General features: G+C 38.5%; 1 protein-coding gene across 2 annotated transcripts in view; it reads right to left on the minus strand.

Moving 5' to 3' along the window:
- Window positions 1-23,980, minus strand: part of RAD50 (RAD50 double strand break repair protein) — an 86,953-nt gene that overhangs the window by 59,999 nt on the left and 2,974 nt on the right. The window contains exons 3-5 of one of the 2 annotated variants that reach the window (XM_058736706.1): window positions 14,242-14,393; window positions 10,856-11,041; window positions 10,052-10,256 (exon numbers count right to left, since the gene is read on the minus strand). The exons of the other annotated variant lie outside the window; for it this stretch is intronic. Of the exons in view, the coding sequence (XP_058592689.1) occupies window positions 10,052-10,256; window positions 10,856-11,041; window positions 14,242-14,393 (543 nt within the window). The remainder of the gene's footprint in view (window positions 1-10,051; window positions 10,257-10,855; window positions 11,042-14,241; window positions 14,394-23,980) is intronic. 2 annotated transcript variants of the gene reach the window in all.

Consider the following 23,980-nt stretch of genomic DNA (forward strand, 5'->3'; position numbering starts at 1 on the left):
TCACCATACAATTCAACATTTTTTTAGTATATTCATACAGTTGTGCAACCATTACTGTCATCTGATCTTAGGATATTTCAACTTCCAAAAAAAAGCTTTGTACCAATTTGCAGTCACCGTTCATTCCTCTCGACTGCCTAACCTGGCAATCATTAATCTTTCTGTCTCTATAGATTTGCCTATTTTGGACATTTCAAATAAACAGAAGCATATAATATGAGGTCTTTTGTAATTGGCTTTCACTTAGTGTGTTTGCGATGTTCTTACCTGTTGTAGCATGTATCAGAACTTCATTTCTTTCTACAGATGGATAATATTCCAACATAAGGATATGCCACATTTTATTGAGCAGTTAACGGACAATGAAGTTGTTTCCATCTTTAGGCTATTATAAATAATGCTGTTATGAACATCTCTATGCAAGTTTTTGTGTAGATGTATGTTTTAAAATCTCTTGGGTGTAAGACACTTAGGAGTAAAACTGCTGGATCATATGTTAACTCTATGTTTAACATATCAAGGAATTGCTGAACTGTTTTCCAATGTGGCTGCACCATTTTACACTCCCACCAGCATATATGAGGGTTCCAATTTCTCCATATCCTCATCAATACTATGTCTTTTTAATTTATAGCCATTCTAGGGGGATGTGAAGTGGTCTCACTGTGGTTTTGATTTGTACTTTCCTAATCAGTAATGATGTTAAACATCTTTTCATGTGTTTTTGGACACATATATATCTTCTTTAGAGAAATATCTATTTAGATCCTTGGCACATTTTCTAATTGTGGGTTTTTTTTTTTGTTACTGAGTTATAACAGTTCATTATATGTTCCAGAAAAAAAGTCCCTTTTCAGATATATGACTGGCAAATATTTTCTCCCATTTTGTGGGCTCCTTTTGCTTTCTTGATGGTGTAGTCTGAAAAACAAGTATCTTATTTTGAGGAAGTCCAATTTCTCTTTTAAGTTAAAAAAATTTTTTTTTAAGTTTATTTTGTGAGAAAGAAAAAGAGCACAGTGGGGGGGGGGGGGGGGGTGGCCAGAGAGAAGGAGAGACAGAGTCCTAAGCAGGCTTTGCGCCATCAGTATAGAGCCCAATGGCGAGGCTCAAACTCACATACTGTAAGATCATGACCTGGGCCAAGATCAAGAGTTGGATGCTTAACTAACTGCACCACCCAGGCACCCCAAGGAAGTCCAATTTATCTATTTTTTCTTTCCTCACTGTGCTACAGCCACCACCTTTTAGCTCCTAAAGAACCTATATTTTCAAATGTACCATTTACATAACTCTTCAAATTACTCATTTATGATCCTACCTATCTTCTAAAATAGTTTCCTTGTTTTTCTAAGTAGATTTTAAGTTCTTTAAAAGCAGAGTCCAAGTTTTTGGCTTCATTATCCCCCAAAATACCTGGCACAGTGCTACACACAAAACAATATTCACTAAATAATGCATTAATGTTAGTGGGCACCAGGACAGAACAAAACCAAAGTTTTTCTAATTTATAATTCAAAGATCTATACCAGGAGTTTGGAAGATGGTGATGGAGTACAAAGTACAAAGACACAGTTTGGGAGAGTGACAGACTGTGACCCCCAGGGTGGGGAGGGAGCTGCAACTGCAGAGAAGGGGGATAGAGAGACTAACACACAGGTAAGCACAAGCAGAAAATAAATCCCCATAGCAATAGGCTTGAAAAGCTAGAAGGCTTGAATTTCCTGAGTTCTTACAACCAGCAGGGCTTAAAGCCTGGAGTTTTTTGTTGTTTTTTTTTTTTTAATTTTTATTTATTTATTTATTTTTTTTTTTTTTAAAGACTTTTTTTTTTAATTTTTTTTTTTAACGTTTATTTATTTTTAAGACAGAGAGAGACAGAGCATGAACGGGGGAGGGGCAGAGAGAGAGGGAGACACAGAATCGGAAACAGGCTCCAGGCTCTGAGCTGTCAGCACAGAGCCCGACGCGGGGCTCGAACCCACGGAACGTGAGATCATGACCTGAGCCGAAGTCGGACGCTTAACCGACTGAGCCACCCAGGCGCCCCTATTTATTTTTTTAAATTACATCCAAGTTAGTTAGCATATAGTACAAAAATGTTTCAGGAGTAGATTCCTTAATGCCCCTTACTCTTTAGCCCATCCCCTTCCATACTCCTCCAGTAACCTTCTGTTTATTCTCCATATTTAAAAGTCTCTTATGTTTTTGTCCCCCTCCCTGTTTTTTATTATTTTTGCCTTCCTTCCCTTATGTTCATCTATTTTCTTTCTTAAGGTCCTCATATGAGTGAAGTCAAATGATATTTGTCTTTTTCTGACTGACTAGTTTCGCTTAGTAATACCCTCTAGTTCCATCCATGTAGTTGCAAATGACAAGATTTCATTCTTTTTGATTGCTGAGTAATGCTCCATTGTATGTGTGTATACACACACACACACACACACACACACACACACACACACATATCTTCTTTATCCATTCATCTGCTGATGGACATTTGGGCTCTTTCCATACTTTGGCTCTTGTTGATAAAGCCTGGAGTTTTAAAAGTCAGAGTGTTTGGCTCCGATAGAGCTCAGAGGGTACTGGGGCTGCTTGGGAGAAAATGCAGGGCAAACAGCCCGCTGAAATACAGTATGGAAACAGCGATCTGAGGAGCACCTGGGGCAAAGAATGGGGTTAGTTGCTCATCTTGGAGCATGTCTTAGAGAGGCAGTGTTCATGCAGAGACCCCTCCGGGAACCAGCCCAGCCGTGACACTGCTACCTAACTTGCTTACACCAAGCCCCACCCCTCAACACCCTGGTGAAACTGCCGCTCCCAGTCACGCTGGCCTCAGTCCTAGTGCAATGGGCCCCCTCCCCAAGAAGACCGGCCCAAACCCCCGCTAACAGCACATCTCCTGACCTGGAAGTTTTTCAGAGCCTCAGTCCCAATAGTGGTGGGGACAGGTCTCATTTCACAAGGAGAACAGAGTACACCTAATTAAAACACATCACATTCAGGCCAGGGACCGAACACTGCCCACATACAGGCAAAGAGACTGGCCCAAAGGATAAAGCAGCCAGGACATAACAGCAAAGCACATGAAGTACACACTAGAGACACTCCTAGAAGCACCAGGCCCTGGGGAACAGATGACACTAAACTGCAGAGCACTAAAGGACCTCTTCTTCATAGAGCCATTACCCTCAATAACAAAAAATATAGGTGACTTTCCTAACACACAGAAACAGGCACAGAGACTTACACAAAATGAGAAGACAGATGAATTTGTCCCAAATGTAAGAACAGAACAAGGCCGTGACTAGAGATCCAAGTGAAACAGATATAAGTAACGTGCCTCTTGGAGAATTTAAAGCAATGATCATAAGGACATTCACTGGACGTGAGAAATGAGTGGAGGACATCAGTGAGACCATTAACACAGAGATAATGAGTAAAGTAAGGAGAGAAAGGGCTCAATAAACAAAGTGAGAAACATTTGATGTAATGAACAGCAGGCTGGAAGAAGCAAAGACATAGTGACCCAGAAGACAGATTAATGGAAAGTTACCAAGCTGAACAAAACAGTGAAAAAAGAATTATGCAAAATGGGAAAAATTAGGGAACTCAATGACTCCATCAAACATACTAACATTCATATTATAGGAGTCCTAGAAGGAGAAAAGAGAGAAAATGAGGCAGAGAATTTATTTGAAAAAATAACAGCTCGAAACTTCCCGAATCTGGAAAAGGAAACAGATATCAAGATCCAGGAGGTGCTGAGAACCCCCAACAAAATCAAAAATAGCAGATTCATACCATGATACATTATAACTAAAAAGGCAAAAAAATTCTTAAAAAGTAAGTAAAAAGGCAAAATATACTGATAAATAAAAAAAATATTAAAAGCAGCAAGATGAGGGATGCCTGGGTGGCTCAGTCGGTTAAGTGTCCGACTTCAGCTCAGGACATGATCTTGCAGTCTATCGGTTCGAGCCCTGTGTCAGACTCTGTGCTGACAGCTCAGAGCCTGGAACCTACTTCAGATTCTGTGTCTACCTCTCTCGGTCCCTCCCACACTCACGCCTCTGTCTCTCTCTCTTTCTCTCAAAAGTAAATACACATAAAAAAAAAAAAAGCAGCAAGATGAGGGGCGACTGCATGGCTCAGTCGGTTAAGCATCCAACTCTTGCTTTCAGCTCAGGTCATGAACTCTAGGGTTTGAGCTCTGCTTTGGGCTCTGTGCTGATGGCATGGAGCTTGCTTGCGATTCTTTCTCTCCCTCTCTCTCTGCCCCTTCCCTGCTCATGCTCTCTCTCTCTCAAAATAAATAAACTAAAAAAAAAAAAGGAGCAAGACAAAAGACGACACTTACATACAAAGGAAACTTCATAAGGATACCACCTGATTTTTGAGCAGAAACATTCCAAACCAGAAGGGTAGCATGATATATTCAAAGTGCTGAATGGGAAAAATCTGCAGACAAGAATACTATATCGAGCAAGGCTGTCATTCAGAATAGAAGGCGAAATAAGCAGCTTCCCAGACAAGCAAAAACTAAAGTTCATGACCACTAACTCATCCTTGTAAGAAATATTAAAGGGGACTCTCTGAGTGGAAAGACCAAAAAGGATAGTATGAAAGTAGGAAACACAAAAGCAGTAAAAATAAATATTCCTATAAAAAAAATCAGTCAAGAAATTCACAAAATAAAAGAATATATAATATTATGACAACATATAGCGAAAAAGTAGGGAGGGGAGGGGCGCCTAGGTGGTTCAGTTAGTTAAGTGTCTGACTTCAGCTCAGGTCATGATCTCACAGTTTGTGAGTTCAATCCCCATGTCAGGCTCCGTGCTGACAAGCTTGGAGACTGGAGCCTGCTTCAGGTTCTGTGTCTACCTCTCTCTCTCTGCCCCTCCCCCACTCACACTCTGTCTCTGTCTCTCTTAAAAATAAATAAACATAAAAAAAAATTAAAAAAATAGGGGCACCTGGGTGGCTCAGTCGGTTAAGCATCCGACTTTGGCTTAGGTCATGATCTCACAGCCTGTGAGTTTGAGCCCCGCATTGGGCTCTGTGCTGACAGCTCAGAGCCTGGAGCCTGCTTTAGATTCTGTGTCTCCCTCTCTCTCTGCCGCTCCCCTGCTCATGCTCTGTCTCTGTGTCTCAAAAAATAATTAAAAAAAAAAAAAAATTAAAAAAAAATTTTAAAAAATAAAACAAAAAGTAGGGAGGGGAAGAGTAAAGAATAGGTTCAAATTTAAACCACTACCAACTTAATATAGACTGCTATATGCAAAAGAGGTTATATACAAACCTAATGGTTACCACAAATCAAAATCACTAATCAATATGCAAAGGATAAAAGAAATCCAAATATATCACTAAAGAAACCCAGTAAGCTATGAAAGAGAGAAAGGTAAGAAAGGATCAGAGAAAATCTTCAGAAATAACCACAAAACAAGTAATAAAATGGCAATAAATACATATCTATCAATAATTACCCTAGATGAAAATGAACTAAATGATCTAATCAAAAGATGCAGGGTTGTAGAAGGAATTAAAAAAAAAAAAAAACAGGGGCGCCTGAGTGGCTTAGTCGGTTAAGTGTCAGACTTCGGCTTGGGTCATGCTCTCACATTTCATGAGTTTGAGCCCCACACTGAGCTCTGTGCTGACAGCTTGGAGCCTGGAGCCTGCTTCAGATTCTGTGTGTGTGTCTCTCTCTCTGCCCCTCCCCTGCTCACAAGTGTCTCTCTCTCTCTCTCTCAAAAATAAACATTAAAAAAAACAAAAACAAAAAAACAGACAAGACCCATCTGTTTACTGCCTACCAGAGACTCATTTTAGACCTAAGGACACCTGCAGATTGAATGTGAGGGTATGGAGGGGTTCCTGGGTGGCTCAGTTGGTTAAGTGTCCAACTTCAGCTCAGGTCACGATCTTGCAGTTCAGGAGTTCAAGCCTCGAGTCAAGATCTGTGCTGAGAGCTCAGAGCCTGGAGCCTGCTTCAGATTCTGTGTCTCCCTCTGTCTCTGCCCCTCCCCAGCTCACAATTTGTCTCTCTCAAAAATAAACAAACATTAAAAAAAAAAAAGTAAGGGTTTGCAGAAACATTTATCATGCAAGTGAATGGCAAAAGAAAGCCACAGTAGCAATAGTTATACTGGACAAAATAGACTTTAAATCAAAGACTGTAACAAGAGACCAAGAGGCTACCCAGTAATCAAGGGTATAATGCAACAAGGAGATATAAAAATTGTAAAAATTTATGTGCCCAACATGAAAACACTTAAATACATAAACTAGTTAATTACATAAAGGAACTGACTGATAATAATACAATAATAGTAGGGGACTTTATTTATTTATTTAAAAAAAAATTTTTTTTTTAACGTTTTTATTTATTTTTGAGACAGGGAGAGACAGAGCATGAACAGGGGAGGGTCAGAGAGAGGGAGACACAGAATCCGAAACAGGCTCCAGGCTCTGAGCTGTCAGCACAGAGCCCGACGCGGGGCTCGAACCCACGGACCGTGAGATCATGACCTGAGCCGAAGTCGGACGCTTAACCGACTGAGCCACCCAGGCGCCCCTAGGCCACAGATTTTCAACACACAGCTAACATTATCTTCAATGGGGAAAAAGTGAGAGCCTTTCTCCAAAGTCAGGAACAATGCAAGGATGTCCACTCTCACTGTTTTTATTCAACATAGTACTGAAATCCTAGCCACAGCAATCAGACAACAAAAAGAAATAGGAAGCATCCAAATCAGTAAGGAAGAAGTAAAACTTTCACTATTTGCAGATGACATGATACTACACATACAGAGAAAACCCAAAAGACCACCTAAAAGCTCCTAGACCTGATAAACAAATTCAGTAAAGTTGAAGGATACAAAATCGATTGGTTTTTGTTTTTTTTTTTTTTGAGAGAGAGAGTTAGAGAGCAAGCAGGGGGAAGGACTGAGAGAGAGGGAGACAGGATCCCAAACAGGCTTCATGCTGTCAACACAGAGTCCGACGTGGGGCTCAAACCCATGAACCATGAGATCATGAACTGAGCTGAAATCAAGAGTTGGATGCTTGGCCAACTGAGCCACCCATGTGCCCCAAAATCAACTGTATTTCTATACATCAATAATGTAACAGCAGAAAGAGAAAATAAGAACACAGTCTCATTTACAACTGCACCAAAAATAATAACACACCTAGGAATAAACCTAACCAAAGACCTGTATTCTGAAAACTGCAAAGCACTGATGAAAGACACTGAAGATGACACAAAGTGGAAAGAATTCCATGCTCATGGACTGGAAGAGCAAATATTGTTGAAATGTCCATACTACCCAAAGCAATCTATAGATTTAATGCAATCCCTATCAAAATACCAACAGCATTTTTCATACCAGAATAAACAATCCTAAAATATATATATGGAACCACAAAAAATTCCAAACAGCCACAGCAATCTTGAAAAAGAAAAGCAAAGCTGGAGGCATCACAGTTCCAGATCTCAAGTTATATTACAAAGCTACAATGATCAAAACAGTACAGTACTGGCACAAAAGTAGACACATAGATCAATAAAACAGAATAGAAAATCCAGAAATAAACCCACCACTATATGGTCAATTAATCTTTGACAAAGCAGGAAAGAATATCCAGTGGGAAAAAGACCATCTCTTCAACAAATGGGTACTGGGAAAACTGGTCAGCAACATGCAAAAGAATGAAACGGGACCACTTTCTTAGACCATACACAAAAATAAACTCAAAATGGGTTGAAGATCTAAATGTGAGACCTGAAACCATAAAAATCCTAGAAGAGAAGCACAGACAGTAATTACTCAGACATCAACCATAGCAACTTTTCTCCAGATAGGTCCTCTGAGGCAAGGGAAACAAAAGCAAAAATAAACTATGGGGATTACATCAAAATAAAAAGCTTCAAGCAATCAAAACTAAAAGGCAACCTATGGAATGGGAGAAATTATCTGCAAATGACATATCTGATAAAGGGTTAATATCCAAAACATATAAAGAACTAATACAACTCACACCCAAAAAACAAATATCCAAGTATCTTTTTCCAAGGCAGACATCCAGATGGCTAACAGACCCATGAAAAGATGCTCAACATCACTTATCATCAGGGAAATGCAAATCAAAACTACAATGAGATATCACCTCTTACCTGTCAGAATGGCTAAAATCACAAGGTGCTGGTGAGGATGTGTAGTAAAAGGAACCCCTGTGTATTGCTGGTGGGAATACAAACTGGTGCAGCCACTGTGGGAAACAGTATGGAGGTTCCTCAAAAAGTTAAAAATAAAAAAAATAATAATAATAAAAAAATTTTTTAAAAAAAGTTAAAAATAGAACTACTTTATGATCCAGCAATTGCACTATTGGGCATTTACCCAAAGAATTCAAGAACACTAATTCGATGGGGGACACATGTACCCCTATGTTTATAGCAGCATTATTTATAATCCCCAAGATATGGAAGCATCCCAAGTGACCATCAACTGATGAATGGATAAATATGTAGTTATACACAATGGAATATTATTCAGCCATAAAAAATAATGAAACCTTGCCACTTGCAACGACATGGATGGAGCTAGAAAGTATAATGCTAAGTGGAATAAGTCAGAGAAAGACAAATCCCATATGAATTCACTTATAGTGAAATTTAAGAAACAAAACAAACAAGTAAAGGGAAAAACAGAGACAAACAGACTTTTAACTATAGAGAACAAACTGATAGGTACCGGAGGGGAGGTGGGTTGGAGGATGGGTGAAAGAGATGATGGGGAGGAAGGAGTATACGTGTCATGACGAGCACCAGAGGAAAAATTTTAAAAATTTAAATAAATAAATAAACTATACCACTATTTATAGATTAATTTAAAAGTCCAAATCAGTAACTTTTAAATGGGTAAAAAGAATTCTTCTACTATGTGAAATCTAGAAAATAGCCACTTTCAAGAATGCTCTTACTTAGAATAGAAACACTTTGGGGCGCCTGGGTGGCTTGGTCGGTTAAGCGTCCGACTTCGGCTCAGGTCATGATCTCATGGTCCGTGGGTTTGAGCCCCGCGTCAGGCTCTGTGCTGACAGCTCAGAGCCTGGAGCCTGTTTCGGATTCTGTGTCTCCCTCTCTCTCTGCCCCTCCCCTGTTCATGCTCTGTCTCTCTCGGTCTTGAAAAATAAATAAACGTTTAAAAAAAAAAAAAAAAAAAGAAACACTTTAAGGGCAAGGACACCATTGTAGTTCTCCTACTACCTGCAGCCCTAAGCACAGTATACACTGTATGCCCTCACACATAGGAAACACTCAATAAATGTTTAGGAAATAAATGAATGAAATTTCTTTCTTACAGATCACAGGAGTTTAGAAAGCTATACTTATTTGCAAATATATGTATCAATTCCAAATTTTGTACAAAGCCAAATAACATCTTGCAAGTTATAAAAGTTCCCTGGAAAGATATGTCAATTAAAAAAAAATCTTAAGAATACAGAAATGTAAAGTTGGGTCATTATAGTGATATTTAAGATCTATACGAGTAGCTTACTAAGATGGTACAAATTTGTTTACTCTCAAATCCAAGTTCTTTGGGCAACTTTAAAATTAACCATCCTTTAGGGGTGCCTGGGTGGCTCAGTCAGTTAAGCATTCGAGTTCAGCTTAGGTCATGATATCAGTCTGTGAGTTCGGGCCCTGCGTCGGGCTCTGTGCTGACAGCTCAGAGCCTGGGGCCTGCTTCAGATTCTGTGTCTCCCTCTCTCTCTGCCCCTCCCCTGCTCATGCTCTGTCTCCCTCTGTCTCAAAAATAAATCTAAAAAAAACATTAAAAAAGATTAAAAAAAATAGTAAAAAAAGATAAACCATCTAATAAAGACCTAAAATATAAACCACGACATTACATAATGTTTCATAATTTTTTCAAGAAATATACACACCATTCAAATTTATATAAAAATAAAGTGTTTTAGGAGTAAATGCTACCATCATAAAAAGTGAATCTTCTTATTCAAGAAATCAAATTACCTTCAATGGATCAAGTTCGTTCTCATAGGATTTGACAATTTCCTTTGATGATATTAACTGAGCTTCCTTACTAGTAATCTGGTCACGTATCTCACAAGCTTTTTCCTTGTTTTGCTTCAAATATTTTAGTTCTGTTTGACATTCTTTTACTTTCTGACCTTGTGTCTGACGTACCTGCCGCAGCGTTTCCAAGGCTTTAATGTACCTTTAAAGATATTAAATAAAAATCAAACTTTTTTTTTTTTTTTTTTTAATATATGAAATTTACTGTCAAATTGGTTTCCATACCACCCAGTGCTCATCCCAAAAGGTGCCCTCCTCAATACCCATCACCCACCCTGCCCTCCCTCCCACCCCCCATCAACCCTCAGTTTGTTCTCAGTTTTTAACAGTCTCTTATGCTTTGGCTCTCTCCCACTCTAACCTCTCTTTTTTTTTTTTTTCCCTTCCCCTCCCCCATGGGTTTCTAAAAATCAAACTTCTTTCCAAGTAAATTACATAGGTTCCAACAATGGAATATTATATAGTTGCTAAGATTGCATTTACAAAGAGCTTTTAATACCTTAGAAAATGTTTATGATATAATGGTAAATGAAAACATTACATATAAACTGTCAAGCAGGTAAATAAAAATGCACAGAAAGAAAACAGAAAGAAAATATGCCCACTGGTTGCCACTGGATGAAAGGTAATAACTGATGACTTTACTTTTAAGACTTTTTCTCTTCTAAAAAAGAAATATCCAAATTGCAACCATGGCTCAATAACTTGACAGGTTATAAAGTCTCATTAAAGGCTACAAACCTTGTTGCTGAAAAAATCTCATCAAATTTTTGCTTCAGAGCCTTTCCTTCACTTAAAGGCCAATTAGAGTCTTCTTGGTGACAAAAAATGACATTATTTAGCACAGACTTGGAAACCCCAAGAGAACTTATCATCTCTCGGTCAATTTCTGCACACTTAGAGCTGAGACTGACCTTCTCACCATGCCTACAGAAAATGAAAATCAAGAATTTATGTAAGAAAACCTCCTGTTGTACCTATTTTAATTGCTTAATCAATCCTTTATGCTGTACTTGTTAAAAAAAAAAAAAAGTTCCCTCCTGCATCCCCAGTTACAATAGCTTTCTTATGGTAAAAGTTTAACTCTTAAGGATTCAGGAGTTCAATGATGAAAAAGTATGTAAAACAGGGAGGGACAGGAAAAGATGCCAGAACTAATTTTTTTTACGTTTGGATTTTTAAATATAGTAATATAAAATATTTACAGACAATAAGTAGAGAAAAATAAACTATCTTCCAATCCCAGAACTTAAAAATAAGAAAACAGACTTTAACAAAAGTAAAATAAAACACGATGATTCACAGAAGACAGGCAATTGTGCCTTAAACAAAAACATCTAAAGACTATAGTGTTTAGATACGGATTGTTCAGTAACAAAATGTAAAAGGATAATAAAGGCAAACTTTAGTGATACCCATTTAAGCAAATTCAAATCAGTAGACCTCAACTTCTAAGGTCACACTGACAAAGCAATCCACTACAGAGAAGTATCTTAGGGTCTTTTAAAGAGCCCCTTACATCATTATACCTAGGGCCAGGAGCATCTCTGCCCTTGAATTTCAAGAGATCTCTCAGTATCTTTCATCAGGAGGAGAAATTCAACATTTTCTTTATATTTTCTGTGCACTATCTGTTAATAGCTAGATTAGTAAAGTATCTGTCTTTACTGTCATTTATATATTCCAATACATATTTTGAAAATAGTACACTGAATACACCGAGAATGTTTTGTAGGGGGAGAGAATGGACACAGATAGACCAGGAGGTGATCACATTAGACCGGGGAAAAATTATGCTAGCCTGAACTAGAAAGGTCACTGTACAGAAGGAAAAGAAATGGACTCAACAGACACTTAAATCCTAGGTTAAAGCCAGAGGACCTGGTAATGAACTACATATAGAGAGCAAGGAGGTGTCGAGATATAGAGAGTGTATTCGTTTGTGTCACTGGATGGATGGGGTACCCCATTTGCTACAATGAGGAGCACTACAAGAGGATCACATTGTGGGAGACTTTTTAAGAGGAGTCAAGGGAACTCATGAGCTTGGTTTTGGACATGTTGAATCCGAGGTGTCTTTGAAAGGGCTGGTAGAGGGGCGCCTGGGTGGCGCAGTCGGTTAAGCCTCCGACTTCAGCCAGGTCACGATCTCGCGGTCCGTGAGTTTGAGCCCCGCGTCGGGCTCTGGGCTGATGGCTCGGAGCCTGGGGCCTGTTTCCGATTCTGTGTCTCCCTCTCTCTCTGCCCCTCCCCCGTTCATGCTCTGTCTCTCTCTGTCCCAAAAATAAATAAAAAACGTTGAAAAAAAATTAAAAAAAAAAAAAAAAAAAAAAAAAGAAAGGGCTGGTAGAAAAGGAGAGAGACAGGTGGGTATATGGGTCTGAAAACAGAGGTCTGGAGACCTAAATCTGTCAGTCATCTATGAATAGAGAGTAATTTGAGTAATGGGTATGAATGAGATTATCTAGGAAGAGAATACAGAGCAAAAATAGGAGAGGATTTAGGGCTGAGCCCGTGGAACCAGCTACCTTTATTAGCTGGCTGGATGTAGCTGTGAGGGAGAGACAGAACAGTGTCATGTCATGCAAGTCCAGAAAAAGATCTTCAAGAAGTTATTGATAGCTACCATTTACTGAGTTACAGGATACAGAACAATGGCCCTTCAAAGATATTTATATTCTAATCCCTGTGAATGCATCAGGTTACATGGCAAAAGGGAATGAAGATTACAGATGAAGTTAAGGTTGCTTTATCATCTGGACCCTAAGTAAAAGGATTACCCTGGATTGTCTGGGTGGGGCCGACGCAATCACAAGTGTCTTTAAGTGGGAGAGGGAGCCAGAAGAGGATGTCAGAGTGATGTACTATGAGAACTCAGCCCACTATTGCTGACTTTAAAGATGGAGGGCCATGAGCCAAGTTTTGTGGGTGGACTGCAAAAGACCCAGAAAGGATGTAGAAACAGATTTTCCCTAGAGCCTCCAGAAAGGATTATAGCCCGGCACCACCTTGATTTTAAGCCAGTGAGACCCAATTTGGATTCCTAAATTACAGAACTATAAGATAATAAATGTCTGTTGTTTTAAACCACTGAGTTTGTGGTTTGTTATGCAAAGAAAACTAATACATGAGCTCTCTTTTTACATGCATTAGCTCAATCCTTCTAAGATATATATAATAAAAATGAATCCCTATTTTACAAATGAAAAAAAAAAAAAACCACAGGATTGCAAAGAGATCTATTTAGTAAAGCAATAGCATTATCCTAATTAACACAGAGGGTATTTCTGACCTCAGTTGGAGCTGTTTCAGTAAAGGAATGGAGCTAGAGGAGGATGGAGGAAAAACAGAAATAGAGACAGTGATTATCAACAACTCTTATGAGAAGCCTGACTGTGAAGGGAAAAATAGAGACAAAGAGTAACTGGTGTGGAATGAAATCCACCTGAGTGTATTTAAATGCCAAGGAAACCAACCTGCTTGAGAAGCCAATAGCTAATATACTGCCTCTAGCACATAATAGGTGACAAATGTTATTAATTAAGAGAATTATTTAATTAGTTGACAAGTAAACAAGTGAAAGGCGTAAGGTGATGTTAAGTAATTTGTACAACAGGGATAAAGCCTTGAATCCAGCGCAGGCTAATTCCAAAACCCAAACCCATTAAAGGTGATAATGTGACTGTAATAAAGGTGACAGTTCAAAGGGTTACACTTTGTATGCTTCTCATTTCACACATTCCTACACACAATACTAGCATTTTCCATTCATTCAATCTATATTTGAGTGATTGTGTACCTTCAGCTGAACAAGTGTTCATAAATTACTCAAAGGAATGCAGCATTATCACAAAATCTTTGATGGGATCATTCTGTTTAACTGATAAAAGATCCAACAGTAACTGTTCATAGTGGATGAAGCTATGCATGCATAGGGTCAGGGAGTATTACAGCAACTCTATTTTCTGCTTAGTTTTGCTGAGAACCTGAAACTGCTCCAAAAAAATAAAGTCTTTAAAAAAATTATTATGCTGCTCTAAAATAAAGTAATGGGAAAAAAAACCACAGTCTTACAAACCTAAATAACAGAAAATTAATAGATATTCAAATATAAGGTAAACACCTACTTTGTTCTAGTAATGACTCCTTCCAGGGTTTTAAATTCTGTCTTTTTGCTTTTCTGAGTACACACCATAGATCTCTGCACAGCTATAAGTTCTCCATTGACATCACGAAACTGCAGACGAATCTGGGCTCTAACATCTGTTTCTTGAGCAACCTTTAAAGATACACAGGGAAAGATTATGCTACCTTAATAAGCATCAGAATGTTAGTTCCAAAAGAAAAGACATGAGCAATCTTATCAAAAATGACAAAAACTTAACATCAAAATGAGTGTCATTTTTACATGCTATTCAAATATACAAGAGAAAAAAAATACTTTTTTTAAAAAAATTTTTTGAGGGGGGGCAGTTTGAGTGCATGTGTGTAAGCAGGGAGGGGGGGAGGGAGAGAGGGAGAGAGAGAGAGAGCGAGAGAGAGAGAGAGAGAGAGAGAGAAGAGGAGAGGAGAGCGAGAGAATCCCAAGTAGGCTCCATGCCCAGTAGAGAGCTGATGCAGGGCTTGATCCCATGACCATTAGATCATGACCTGAGCTGAAATCAAGAGTTGGACGCTCAACCAAGTAAGCCACCCAGGCACCCCAAGAACACTCTTTAACTGATTTACTAAAACTGAGTATTTTCTACTTCTGTTATTCAGCATTAGGAGACCAGGTGCGTGAGTTTTTCAAATAAACTTTAGCTTCTTAAGTATCGCAAGTGTTTTCCAAAATAATTTTCAAAACATATACAAGCTTACAGAAAAGCAGAAATGAAGTGTACAAAACTTTTCTCCCCTGAACCACTTAAGACTAAGTTGTTGATTTGATGTCCCATCAGTATTTCCTACAAAACAGGGAGACACTGATGGCCCTTCTGAGGTCTCAAAAGAATGTTCTCAAAAGGGAGAACTCAAAAGGGAGTTCCGTAAGGCCTCCCTACTCTGGCATATCACAATTCAAATGTCACCCAGCAGTGTGTAACCTCTAGAATATCCATTCAGCTCACAGTCCCACTCTTCTACCCCCGTAATTTATTCTCTGCTAGCCCTCAATAATTCCTGTCCTGGACATGTGTAGCTTAGTATCTGGCCAAAGATTCAATAGTCCCTTACACAGTTTCTGGTGCCCATCTCTGCACAGCAACCCCTCTCCTGTATCTTATTCCATAATTTATAGTCACATCAGCAAACCCACACTTCTACATTTGTTTCATCTAGCTGGTAATACTATTATTCTCTGCTGGGAATTCTATATGCCAAAGTTTACAAAATTTCCCTAGGGAGAAAGCTAGAATGAATGTGTAGTCCCTCATACATTTCTCTTTTCTCAAAGATCACAGCCCTGTACCATCTGTTGTCCAATGCCTGAAAATAGTTGCTTCAATTTTTTTGTTCCAGTTTTATAGTTGTTTATACTGGGAGCACAAATATGATACTCCTCGACTGTAACCAAAACCACAAGTCATGAATCCTGCATTTTTTTTTTAAATCATAGACTATCTTTTACTGGTCTTTTAATAACTTTTTGGCATAAACATGACTATGATATTAATTGATCAAATCATTCAAAAAATTAAGCACCAATTTATTACGCACTTGTAGCTTCCATGCGTTGTTTTGGTTCAAAAAGAAAGACACTTTCTCCTTTGAAGTATGGAAGACAGGTTAAACAGAAAAGTAAAAAAGTGGTGTTAAACATCGTCTTAAGAGAAGTACATGATGCTGTGAAAACACAAAGTAAGCATCTAATCTACCTAGGGTAGAATTCTGGGAAGGGCTTCCAAAGGAAGTGAATGTTTAAACTGAGAACTGACAGATGGGCCGGAGTTAGCCAGATGAAAAGATCTGAGTCACTGAATAGCTAAAGTAATTTCAGAAAGTATGGTGCAGAACATAGGGGAAAGGGAGTGAAGACACAAAGTGGTCCTTAGTAATTAAGAGCCTTCTGAAACATGTTAAGGACTTTGAACTTAAAGCAATGGAAAGCCACTCAGGGTTTTAATCCAGAGGAAAGGCATGCAGTAGATGTGCATTTTAAATGAATCACTTTGCCTTTAAGATAAACACACTGAACTAACAGAGGCAAGACAGGAGGCACAGAGTATTCCAGGAGAAACAGGAAGACAGCCTACACAAGAGCTTCAGCATTGGAGGTAGAGGTAAGGAGTGAGAAGTTGTTGGACTGGCTGCTCAGAAGTTGCATGATTCAAACTTAACATACAGAAATCCATTGCAAACTATACATTAATAACAATATAGCAGAAAGGAAAATTAAGAAAACAATTCTGGGGGCGCCTGGGTGGCGCAGTCGGTTAAGCGTCCGACTTCAGCCAGGTCACGATCTCGCGGTCCGTGAGTTCGAGGCCCGCGTCAGGCTCTGGGCTGATGGCTCGGAGCCTGGAGCCTGTTTCCGATTCTGTGTCTCCCTCTCTCTCTGCCCCTCCCCCGTTCATGCTCTGTCTCTCTCTGTCCCAAAAATAAATTAAAAAAGAACGATGAAAAAGAAAATGAAAAAAAAAGAAAACAATTCTGTTTACAACTGCACCAAAAAGAGTAAAATACCAAGGAATAAATTTAACCAAGGAAATGAAAGACCTATAATCTAAAAACTATAAGACAATGATGAAAGAAATTCAAAATGACAAAATGGAAAGATATGCTATGCTCATGGATTGAAATGTTAAATGTTAAGATGTTCATACTATCCAAAGCAACCTAAAGATTCAATGCAATCCGTATCAAAATACCAATAGCACTTTTCAAAGAACTACAACAAATAATCCTAAAATGTGTATAGAACCACACACAGAAGACCCTGAATAGCCAAAACAATCTTGGAAAGAATAACAAAGCTGGAGGTATCATAATCCCAAATTTCAAGAAATACTGCAAAGCTATAACAATCAAACAGACACACAGATCAACAGAATAGGGAGCCCAGAAATAAACCCACACTTATATGGTTAATTATTCTATAACAAAGGAGGCAAGAATATACAATGGGGGAAAAGACAGTCTCATCGATGAACAGTATTAGGAAAACTGCACAGCTACTTGCAAAAGAATGAAACCAGACCACTTTATTTTACCATACACAAAAATAAATTCAAAATGGATTAAAGACCTAAATGTGAGACCTAAAAGCATGAAATTCCTAAAAGAAAACAGTAATCTTTTGGATATCAGCTCTACCAACATATTTATGAATATGTCTCCTCAGGCAAGGGGGAAAAAAGCAAAGATAAACTAATGGTATTACCCCAAAATAAAAAGCTTTTGCACAGCCAAGTAAACCATCAAAAAAAACCCAAAAAGGCAACCTACTGAACAGGAGTGATACTATAAATGATATATCTGATAAGAGGTTAGTATCCAAAAAATATAAAGAACTCATACGTCTCAACACCAAACCCCCTCCCCCCAAATAATCAGATTAAAAATAGGCAGAGGACCTGAATAGACTGATATTTGCCCAAAGACATACAGATGGCCAAAAGACACATGAAAAAAATGCTCTGTATCACTAATCATCAGGGAAACAAATCAAAACCACCATCAGGTAGCACTTTACTCCAGTCTGAATAGCCAGTATCAAAAAGGTAAGAACGAGTAAGTACTGGTGAGGATGAGAAAAGCAAAACCCCATGCACTGTTGGGAGAAATGTAAACTGGTCCAACTATTGTGGAAAACAGTATGGAGGCTCCTAAAATATTAAAAATAGAAGGACTCTATGATCCAGTAATTCCACTATTGGGTATTTACCCTCCAAAAATGAAAACATAATATGAGAAGATAAAATGCACAGCTATGTTTATTGCAGCATTATTTAGAGTAGCCAAGATACGAAAGCAACCAAAGTGCCCATCTAGACAAGAATGGATAAAGAAGTGGTATATACATACAATGAAGTATTAATCAGCAATAAAAAAAGAATGAAATCTTTTCATTTGAAACAACATGGATGGACCTAGAAGGTATTATGCTACATGAAATAAGTCAGACACAAAAAGACGAATACCATATGATTTCACTTACATGTGGAATCTAAAAAAAAAAAAAAACCCAAAAAACAGAATCAAACTCATAAATACAGAGAACTGGTGGTTGCCAGAGGAGGGGTAGGTAAGAGAATGGGTAAAATCGATGAAGGTCATTAAGAGGTACTAACTTCCAGTTATAAATAAGTCACAGAGATGAGAAGTACAGCATAGAGAATGAGGTCAATTATATTGTAGTAACATTTTAGTGTGGTGACAGCTGTTAACTACAATTATAGTGGTGAGCACCGTGTAACATACAGAACTGCTGAATCACTAGGTGCATATAACACTGCTGAATATAACACTGTATGTCAACTATATTTAAACAGAAAAACTTAATAAAAGAAGAAAAAAGTAGTAGCCTCTTAGGATTTGAACATCTCAGTGAGGAAAATGGCCAATGATATTTAGCTTTGAAAGCCCAGGGACTTGATGCTATCATTTCAGCCCAAGGCAAACAGTTGCTGAGGTCTTAATTCACTGCAAAGTTATTATGCATCTATGTACTACAAAATGAGTTAATTTGTTTAGAACATGTCCTACCAGTAGGTCAAATACACATATACATTTTCCATGGCATCTACCCTTCTACGACTTAGCTACGAGAAAAGTATCAAATTAAGAAGAATTTAAGCAATGGGTATCTTGCAGCATTTCAATCACAATATTGTTGGTGAGCTTACTGAGAAGAGGTTCTTCAAAAAGAGTAATCTAGATTTAAGGCAGAAAAATACATACTAACTTTAGAACAATTTCTATCTAAAAGAATAAAACAAAAAATAATATAAGCCCTTCCCTTTCCAAACAATCTAGTTAGAAAACCATTTTTCCAACAGTGGGGCAGAAGAATGTATGTATTCATGCTGGCTGAAGTTGAGGGACATAGAAACTCAGCCTAAAACAGTACAACTGCTTAGGCTGAGAAGGGTGTCCACACGGGCACCTTGCCACAAGGTTTCAAGAGTCCAAGGATGTCAGAGTTCAAACAGGATGCAAAGGACATCCATGAGTAGGGATGAGCCAGCTTAGGGCAAAGAGGGTATCCACAATGGGGGAAGGCATAATGTGGGATTTCAGAGCCTGACAACTTTGAGGGAATTCAAAGAGGGAAAAAGTGTGCTGGGTAATTCAGATCGTAGATTAGTGACTGCATACCTGCAAGAGGCCAGCTGGTAAAGATTATCAGAGACTGAGAAGGCTAAGATGTCCATAGGTGTGGAATGGGGAAGTTGCCTCTTAATCTCTTCATTCTATTTACCAAGCAATGGATTAATTCCTACTTTCCAACTTTACCCAGTGCTTGATTAAATCCAACTTTCCAACTTGCTCTGTGCTTACCAATGAGCTTAACTAGACAGAAGAAACACAACTGGTCTCCTTACAAACTTTCACCCACAAACCTCAGGTGACCCAATGACACTGTCATGTAACCCTATAACACTTCCCTAATCAACTTACCCTCTGAGCTCTTACACTTTTTCTAGCCTCAATCAACCCCTTCTCCCACCCTCAGCTAACAATTTCACTTGTTTTCCACTGAGAATATGGAAACAGTCAAAAGACCATTTATTTATTCTCCCACCACTAAACTGAAAAATTACATACTCTGTCCGTCATCCTTTTACCCTGGATAAACAGTGCATACACCTATTAACTCTGTCAGTGGGGCAATGGATCCTATCTCTACTTGCCTACTCAAGGATTTAACTCTGGAATTATCCCCTCTCTTGCATTAATTTTTTTCCTCTAACAGGGTCATTCTATCCATCTACAAAGGCTCTATCCCATATATATGCTTTATTCCATATCTATCCCACATGGTTTAAATCCTATAGTGTTTGTGGGGTGCCTTGGTGGCTCAGTTGGTTAAGCAACCGACTTTGGCTCAGGATATGATGTCCAGTTTGTGCTGACAGCTCAGAGCCTAGAGCTTGCTTTGGATTCTGTGTGTATGTGTGTGTGTATGTGCGCGCGTGCCCCTCCCCCACTTGCACTCTGTCTATGAAATACACAAACATCAAAAAAAAAATTCAAACACTACAGTGTTTAAAATCACAAATATGGGCAGGCACCTGGGTGGCTCAGTTGGTTAAGCATCTTGACTTGATTTTGGCTCAGGTCAATAACTCATGGTTCCTGAGGTGGAGCTCATAGAGCAGAACCTGCTTGGGATTCTCTCTCTCCTCTGCCTCTCCTCCGTTCATGTGCACCTTCGTGTGCACACATACTCTCTCTCTCTCTCAAATAAATAAACTTAAAACACACACACACACACACACAAATATGGAAGCAATATGTGATGAAGAAACTGCTGTGGAAATAAGCATCTGGTTAGTTTACAAAATCAGCCAGAAGCAAGACAAAAGTGATGAGATGCAGAAAACAGAGAATTGAGCTTCTTAGGGTTCAAGTCAACTGAGGAGAAGCAAATGAGGTCAAAGAAAGAATGGGAAAGACTGAGGTAGCCAAAAATTTGAAAGAAGTAGAGGAGAAAGGGGGAAGGTACACAAATGGAGCAATATGGAAATCAAATTTCTAAGAAAAGAGTAACAATGGAAAACAGGTAAAAAAAAAAAAAAAAGACAGGAAGGAGCAAGAGAAAAATTCAGGCGTTTAAAATAAACAGTATTAGGTGCAGGGACAAATTAAAGCAAGGAAAAGAAAAAACCAAGAGAAGCTGAATATATGAGGAACCGAAAGCTGAATATATAAGAGGATGGGAAAACTGGGGGGATGTGGGCAATCCAGGTGAGAGGAATAGTTCCAACCATAAGAGCAGGTGTGACCGACTCAAAAAAAAAGAGCTGAATAAAACAGCGTGGGTGGGGGCTCAGAACTGGGAAATTAAAGCAGATGAAAAGTGAGTATTAAGTGAGGAAAGCTGAACCATCAAGGCCAGAAGAACCAGAGGGAGGACACGAGTAGACAGCTGAGAAAAACAGCTCTTTCCACTTGGAAAAAGGAATGGATGATAGACTGAAATTGTCAGAGATGCTAGAGCATCAATCAACATGGAAACATCCAGAAGAACAACAAAAATAACAAAGAACAATAGCCATAAAACGCTCCTTGATCCTACAAACCTTTTCAGCTACTTCCTTCTTTCCACTCATAGCAAACGCACAGAACAATTCTATGTTTCACTTTCTTGTTTTCTCACATCACTGAAACTGGTTTTGTCAAGATGACCAATGGCCTCCACATAGCTCAACCTTCTTCTTACTTGAGCTATCAATATATTTGACACCGTTTGACATCTTCTTTCTTGTTTACCCTTCATTCTCTTGTCTTCCAAGACCCCACTCTCCCAGTTTTCCCTCCTTTACCACTTGTTCTTTTAATATCTTTTGGTGCCTCCTCTTCATCCCTATTTCTAAATGCCAGTGTGCTCTAGGTTAAGATCTTCCACCTCTTCTCAACATTTACTCCCTATATGATTGCATCAGGCTTTAAAACTAACTATAGATAACTAACTGTATACATCAATGATTCTTAATTAGTCTTTCTCTAGCTCAAATCTCTCCCCTGGACATACTTCCATTTACCTACTGGACATTCTGGATATCTAAAAGACATTCCAAATCTACACGTTTAAGCCAAAGCCCCCCAAATTTCCTTTCCCAGAGTTTCCTCATTACAATAAACAGTGACACTATTTTATCTACTTTTTCAAGTCAAAAAACTTGGGAGTTATGTTTGACGCTTCTACTTCTCTCATACTCCATTATCCAGATCATTAACTCATCTGTTGATACTACCTTTAAAATGCATCCCAAATCCAGGCATTCTCAGCATGTCTATCATTAACACCTTAATCAAACCACCAACATACCTCACCTGAATTACCACAAAAATCTCCTTTATTAGTCTCCACCCTTCTACCCTTACCACCTACTAGGTCTTCTCTCACTGCCAGACTGATTGCTTTAAAACACACACCATACCCTTTTCATGGTTAATATTTTCCAGTAGATTCCTATTTAAACGAGAACAGAAATCAAGGACCTGCAGAACCTAGGCCTTTCTATCTCTGACTTTTCTACCAGGCCTCTTGCCATTTTACTCCTCCTTGTGATTCCCTGAATGCATCAAACGTGCTCCTACTCCAGGAACTTTGCACTTAGTATTAACACTGACTGGAATGGTATTCTCTCAGACTGTGAATGACTCATACGCACCAGAGTGAATATTTAAAAGGTAACTGGTTGCTGTGTGGAAAAGAGAGAACTTCAAGAATGAAGGCAGGAAAACAAGTTTGGAGACTACTAAAATAGTTCAAAGGAAAGAGGAAGGTGGCCTGTACCAGGGAAGGAAGAGTGAAGATGGAATAAAGGGACAAATGCTGGACATATTTTTAGTGCAATGGATGAGCCTGGGACAACCACTCTCATGATTATGGCATGTCCCCTGACAGGTAAGTATCTGTGGACATATTTGAGAGGATTAAGAACTGTTTATGAACTGGCAACAGGGGAAGATGAAGGAATCAATCAAAGGATGACACACAGGTTTTGGCATGAGCAAATGTACAGATGATGATATGATTTATGAAACTGAGAGTATGGAGATACCACCAGGCTTGAGAATGTGAAAGGAACAGAACAGGGAACCATGAGTTCTGTTTTGAACATATTCATGAGATGACCATTAAATATCCAAACAATGTATCTGTATCTATCTATCTATCTATCTATCTATCTATCTATCTATCTATCTATTCATCTACCTATCTATATCTGGAGTATAGGAAAGAAGTTTGGGTTAGATATATGTTAGAAATCACCAGCATATAACAAATAATTAAAGCCATGAGAATGAATGAGATCACCCAAGAAGAGTTAGGCAAAAAGAGACTCAGCAAAGGAGACTAAGATATGGCCAGTGAAAAAGGAGGTATGAGATTAGGGTGCCATAGAAGCCAAGAGAGCAATGTTTTTTAAAAAGGGAATTAAGAAGCTATATTAAATCTTCTGATAAGTGCCTTAGAAAATGACCACTTTATCTGGCAACTTGAAGACTACTGGCAGCTTAGAGTAAGTAGTAATTTTAGTAAGGGAGAAAAAAGAAAATCTGAACAGAACAGGCTGAGGAGAAAATGGGAAGCAATGAACCGAAAACAATGAGTACATATACCTCATCTAAATTTAACTATAAATGTAGAGGTAGTAGCCAGAAGGTGATCTGGAATAAAGGGAGAGGTTTTATTTGTTTGTAGACTGGAGCTACCAGAGTGTGCTGATATGACTGATTCTATAAAGGACAAACTGCTAATGCAGAAGATGAGTAACTGAAAAGCAAAATGTTTGCGTTGACAAAAGGGATTGACTGGATCCAGCAGCCAAAGAGTTGGTTGACCTTAAGATAAAACAGTAAACAATTTACCCTTAATACCAAAAAAAAAAATAGTACGAGTACAAATGAAGAGTGTTTGAAAGATTTTAAGATTGGAAAATGCGGTACTTTCTATCTGATCCTTTTTTCAATAAATTACATTTTTTCAACAAATTATAGGCCAAGATCATCAAGTAAGGAGAGTATACTGCAAGTTTATGAAATAGTCATTGCAGAGAGGGCTCAATGTACTGATTTTACTATCTCTAAGAGAAAAGTTTATAAATACTTTCATAATTAGTTACCTTTAGTCATACAGAAGTGGAAACAATTTAAATAACCATCAATAACCAAGTGAATACACTATAGAAAATAAACTCAGTGGATTACTAA

Source organism: Neofelis nebulosa, chromosome 1 (assembly GCF_028018385.1).
Source record: "Neofelis nebulosa isolate mNeoNeb1 chromosome 1, mNeoNeb1.pri, whole genome shotgun sequence".
Lineage (NCBI taxonomy): Eukaryota > Metazoa > Chordata > Mammalia > Carnivora > Felidae > Neofelis > Neofelis nebulosa.